This window comes from Camelina sativa, chromosome 8, assembly GCF_000633955.1.
Source record: "Camelina sativa cultivar DH55 chromosome 8, Cs, whole genome shotgun sequence".
In the NCBI taxonomy this organism is placed as follows: Eukaryota; Viridiplantae; Streptophyta; class Magnoliopsida; order Brassicales; family Brassicaceae; genus Camelina; species Camelina sativa.
The window spans coordinates 14,432,101-14,437,887 of record NC_025692.1 but is presented as its reverse complement, the minus strand read 5'-3'; the positions used below and the strand labels follow the sequence as shown (position 1 = coordinate 14,437,887).

Sequence of the window (5,787 nt, the reverse complement as noted above, 5' to 3'; positions counted from 1 at the left end):
AGATCTCAAGCGTTGATGTGGAGATCCGCTTGATGGATTTATTGCATGTGTTGTTGTTGTTGCATTTTTGCATGTTGTGTGTTTTTTGTTGATTTTTATGATTCTTTATGGTCATAAACCTATAACCTTGAGAAGTGTTGGTCTTAGTGCGTGGCGTTCGTTGATGTGGAGATCGGAACGGCCAGAAACGCACTAAGAGTGGAGATATGTCTGTCCTTCTCTGAGAAGTCGTTGCGGCATGCAGCCTAGCTATGCATGTCGTAACGAAAAGCTCGGTCTTGGCTCGCTACAATGATTGATGCTTACACGATGGTGTATTTGGGTTTTATTCTGGTTGCATGCCTTTGTGGTTGCAAGGCAGAGATAAAAGGAAAAGGGAATGGAAGGCGGAATATATGGGCCCTAGTAAAACTTGTTAAAAAACTTCTTCTTTTTTTTGTTTCAAGTTTTGCTTGTTGTGTGATTGCTTGGTTTCTTGTTGTGTGATTCCTTGTGATTTGGGGTTGGGATGGGAATCTAACGTTTGAAGGGAGCCCTGAGACTCACTAAGTAATCTTAGATTACTTATGATAGAATTTTTCCTGTAGGTAACCAGTAGTGGAGAACTAGAGGGTGTGTTAGACGATAGGAGCCCGAAGATAGTTTTTTGTGCCTTGTGTAAAGTTAAAGTATGTCTTTTTGTCAAAATAAATTATGTATAATCTTTTTGGCATTAGGCCTGGCCATAAACTCTATTTATCTTTTGTTAAGACTTGTGAAATATTTTCCTTAAGTTAATAAAGTATTCAGTTTTATTCGTGTACGAGTTACGGTTGATGGCGACCTAATGTGGGTGGCTCAACACTTGGTCGTCACAAGGGTTGAGAAGCCTAAGTGATGGCTAAATTGGTGGGAATATCATCGATGGACTGGCTGGAGGCCTAAATGGGTTTTAGAACCTCGGCCGGATCGTTGATGATTATTCCCAAGTGGCATTATCGGGTTGTTTTGGCCGGGTTTGGTCCTAGAACGGTTCGGGGGCATTAAAACCATGGCCAACCATTGCCTCAACCCATAACATCCTGCCTTAGTCCACTTTCCTTGACCCTTCCTATTCCCTAGAACAGCTAAGGTTTCCTAGATAAGACTAATCCTAAGATCTTACCTATGGGTTCCTCTACCAACTTAGGGACATTGCCGATAGCCTGGCCTTCCATACCATTTTTTCCATTTGACGGAGAATCAATCTTGATATGGCATTTCCTTCTCGGTCCTTAGGTGTGCCTTATCTCTCCCTTGTATTGGCCCTTTGAATGTCCGAGCCAAAATTGTCCTTCCTTGTCGAAATAATAGGTTTTAGTTGGCCGACGTTGACAAAAGTTGTTCTGTCCGGGCCTTAATCATGGTGAGGGGCATTACACCCCTGTTCTCTTTGTCGAAGATTTCTCGCTCATGAAATCAACGGGCGGATTGCCTCGCTCGGTCTTCCTGTTCTCTTCTCTATGATATTTCTTTTGTAAACTCTTTTCTTCTGGTTTGGACCACCACTCCTAGAATTACTTTCTAATTTATTGTTTGGTTGACAAAAAAATTTGACTTCTTAATATATATAGACCATCTCCAAAGTTCCGTCGCTTTGAAAACAATGGCTACGTTCTTTTAAGAGCCACATGACTAGTTTGAAAATGTTTAAATTTGTTGATTATGAATATTTATAGTGTATAATATGAAAATTTTAAACATTCGATTAAAATTACGATATTCCTCAAAATATCATATTTTCAAAAAACATTTTCCAAAAATATGAGTATTAGGCGGATTATAATCGGATTAAACGGGGAGTAATCGGATAACTGATTTCTTAAAGGAATTAATCATTAATCGAAGCGAACAGGCGGGGTATAACGATTTTCCGAGGTGTAATCGGTACTAAACGAGGATTTTAAAAATAGGGGTCACCACTATTATTAGTTTTATGTTCCAAAAATAGAGAATTTCCTCAAAATACCATACTTTTAAGTTTTTTTTTCTTCCAAAAATATCACAAGAAGTTCATTTAGTTTTCTCAAAAATATTACAAACATAAAAATTGATTTTCAAGAGTGTAAAAGATTATATATTTTTGTGGGTTTGGGTTGACTATTTTAAACTTATAATATAGTTTTTAGGAGTAGGGTTTAGTCTTTATGATTTAGTATTTAATTTTGAATGTTTTAAAAGTAAGTTTTAATTTTATGGTATTTTTGGAAAAAAATATATTTTAATAGTATTTTTGGAAAATAAAACTAATAATGGTATTTTAGAGTAAAACCCCAAATTAGTGGTATTTATGGGAATTGCACCCAAAATACTACCAAACATACTATTGTACTTTATTACTTGAGTGAACAAACAATTCATAAACTCATTTTTTGTGTTGGGCTTTTTTATTTACAAATTTTTATTAAATTCATTTAAAATTATCAAAACATAAATAAAATTTAAAATTATTTGGTTAACAAACCAAGTAAATGTATGAAACCTGAGTATTGGGCCTAAAAGTCCAGATAAATAATAAATGGGCCTGTAACAGTATTTCTAAAACGACACCGAACTAAAGGATTGGGATCTTATAAATAAACATTAAGCTCTCGCCGTGAGGTCACATTTATCGCCACCGCTGAGACCGCCGCTTAGAGCCGTCTCCTCCGTTATCTCCATAACCACAGCAACCCTCATCGCCTGGTAAGCTCCATTTTCTAATCTATTCGATCTCTTACGATGTCGGATCTGTTTCTATTAAAGTTAAATCTCTTGCGATTCCGATCTTTGCTCTGAGAATTATCTGAATTAGGGTTCACGATTTGAGTTCTTGGGTTTTCTCGCTTATCATTTCTACTGTTATTGGTTCTGCTTTTGTCTCTTCTCTGAATGCAAATTTATGAAAAAAAAAATCAAATCTTTGTAACAGTTTACTCTCTTTCGTGCTTGTGTTTATGTTTGAAAATGCTTCGATTTTGTTGTTTTCACCACTCTTAATTAAGAATACATAAGATCGAAAATTGAAATTGTTATCAATCTTGACTATAATATTTGTTTTGGTCTAAGAAGAGAACGTAGGTTCGTATGTGGTGGGCTCTGTGTTGTATGGTCTAATGGATGTGTTGGGTTTTGTCTTTCCTTGAAAAGTTTGAATTTGATTCTTGATTCGTTGAACCATGGATCCATTTTACTTCAAAATATATAAATGAATGAACATTTTAGATGTATCAAAGGAAATTTTAGCACAAATTGGAGTTTGGATTAGCACTTTGTTGTGTTGTATCAAAGGAAATTTTAGCACAAATTGGAGTTTGGATTAGCACTTTGTTGTGTTGGAGTGTGATTTATATTCGTGATGTTTGGATTTGGATAGCACCTTGGTGCATTGGAACTATGTATCATTTTGATGCTTTGAATTTGTACATGGCAATTGCTCATACTTAATCGTCTTTGTGATTTCGTTCTAGAGATCTTAATTCTGGTCTATGAGTGACTTGGACTATTTTTATTTGCATATCGTGAGTCAATTTTTTTCACTCTTGGTTATGGCTATAACTCTTCCTCTGTGTAGTGTTTATGTGTTGATTTCATATTGATGTCATAGTCTAGAGACCTCACTGATCACTTCCCCTTGTAGTTGCAAAGGAGGAGTCACGAGTCTAGTTTTGGGTATTCATATAGAGGGAGACGTACGAGGCCTTCCTTAATTGAGTTATTTCGGTTTTGGTTTCCAGACTTCAAATGTTTGTTCTTCTTTCGCTGAGGTTACCTTGTTAATTATTCTCATACTTAATTGAAATTTGTTTTATAAACAAGTATGAAACTTGGTTTAAAGTTATGCTTCCTTTAATTGGAAACACATATCGAATTAGGACGTTTCATAGCTAGTGGATATCTTTTCTTCACTTGCCTATAGTTATGTTCAGTATTATTGAAAACTTATTTTGTTTGAAGTTCCTCGGCAGGAAAATCCTGTAGAGTCTGAGCCAATGTTGTCGGCGAGAACCTCAAAAGTTGTGGGTGTTTTTCCCGCCGATAAAGCTGCTGGCAAGATGTGTTGGGGTTGGGGTTGGGTAGGATGGTGTGTAGGGCAAGGTAAGGATGCTTTATTTACAAAAGAATCATTTAGAACTTTGGCTTCCAAATTTGTTTTTTGGGGCTTATCCCATGGAAAAAGTTATCTATTTTGTTTTTTTTGGACTAAGGAGGATTCTTGCGTTTCTTTAAACATGGGACACTTTAAGATATGATCTTGGATTAGTGTCTGCTTCTTGTAGTATTATCATTACAGTGTGAGGTTTTAACATTCCGAAAGTTAGTTCTTGGATCACAATCAAAGATGTGAAATACCTAAGACTATGTTCTTCCCTGTTAGTACCGTCTTTATGAGAATATGCTGGTTTCGATACCCTTTCAGTTCACCAGTTTACCGGAATCATATTAGAAACAAAAAACTCTTAGGTTACAACAATATTGTCATGGATCAGTTGATGCGCGTCCTCTGTTTGTCAGTTGTAAATTTGCATAAAATTGTTGAGTGCTGAGAAGCGTCTTGTGAAGTGAATTCTATTTTTTTAATATATATCTGATAATCATTTTTGTAGTGGATTTAATTAGCAGATGGGGAGAACTAAGGAACAGGCATCATTAACTCGGTTTCCACCCGCCCCTCTGAAAGATATTGAATTTAAAAAAGATTTAAACAAAGGAAACCAGGGAAAGGGATATGTGAAGGCTCTGAAAAGAAAACCTTGGAAAGGTGTGACATGCCCTGTCTGTCTTGAGGTTCCTCACAACTCGGTCGTCCTCCTTTGCTCATCTTACCACAAAGGATGCCGTCCTTGCATGTGTGCCACGGGAAGTCGTTTCTCAAATTGTTTAGAGCAGTACAAAAAGGCCTATGCGAAGGATGAGAAAAGTGACAAACCGCCGGAGCTATTGTGCCCGCTCTGTAGGGGTCAGGTGAAAGGTTGGACTGTTGTGGAAAAGGAACGGAAGTATCTGAATTCTAAGAAAAGGTCATGCATGAAAGATAACTGCTCGTTTTATGGAAGCTATAGACAGCTCAAGAAGCATGTCAAGGCAGTACATCCGAGATCCAACCCAAGAGCCATAGACCCTGTGCTTGAGGAGAAATGGAAGAAGCTTGAAGGTGAGAGGGAGAGGAGTGATGTGATCAGCACAGTCATGTCGTCGACACCTGGGGCTGTGGTATTTGGAGACTATGTGCTCGAGCCGTACAATGATGATTATGATGATGATGACGACGACAGTGAGTCAGATGATGGTATTGAAGGTGGATTCTTCGAGCTGGGATCACTTGCAGGATTTGACATGAGTCGTATACAACCACGTTTTGCTCCAGCCATCTCAAGCCGGGGACTTCGCACTATTCTCACAAGGAACCGGTGGGTTCGAAGCAGAGGTGTGAGCAGAAGGCGGCAAACACAAGATTGATGATTGATGATTGATGATTGAATGTTTCTACTCCGTCTGACCAAGTTAAGCTCCGAGCTCTATAAAAGCCACGGAGAGAAAGGCGAGTGGGAACAAAACAAATGGTTGTTGATTGAAGTTTTTTAGTTAGCGGTTTAGAGTTTCAGTTGGGTGTTCCCTCGACCTTTGATTTAAAAGAGTTCAAACGTTTTTATATGCTTTTGGTACTTTTTTTTGATTTGAGAATAGAAAGAATTACTCGTTGTATTCTAAAAATTGGTTTATTTCTGGTATCTAACAATTTTCTAAAAATTGTTCAAATGTCTAGTGTCTGACTGTAATTATAATTTA

The 5,787-nt window shown here is 37.3% G+C and overlaps 1 protein-coding gene across 7 annotated transcripts; it reads left to right on the top strand.

Annotated features, from left to right (window-relative positions):
- On the top strand, window positions 2,618-5,787 carry LOC104720316. 7 transcript variants are annotated; one of them, XM_010423449.2, is made up of 4 exons: window positions 2,618-2,703; window positions 3,638-3,764; window positions 3,966-4,095; window positions 4,605-5,787. In XM_010423449.2, exon 4 carries the CDS (start codon window positions 4,621-4,623, stop codon window positions 5,455-5,457), a length of 837 nt encoding a protein of 278 aa, XP_010421751.1. In that variant the 5' UTR covers window positions 2,618-2,703; window positions 3,638-3,764; window positions 3,966-4,095; window positions 4,605-4,620; the 3' UTR covers window positions 5,458-5,787. The 7 variants fall into 7 exon arrangements, with proteins under 7 accessions (XP_010421751.1, XP_010421752.1, XP_010421750.1 ...); XM_010423450.2 differs by lacking the exon at window positions 3,638-3,764; XM_010423448.2 differs by lacking the exon at window positions 3,638-3,764 and having other exon boundaries at window positions 3,955-4,095; window positions 4,621-5,787.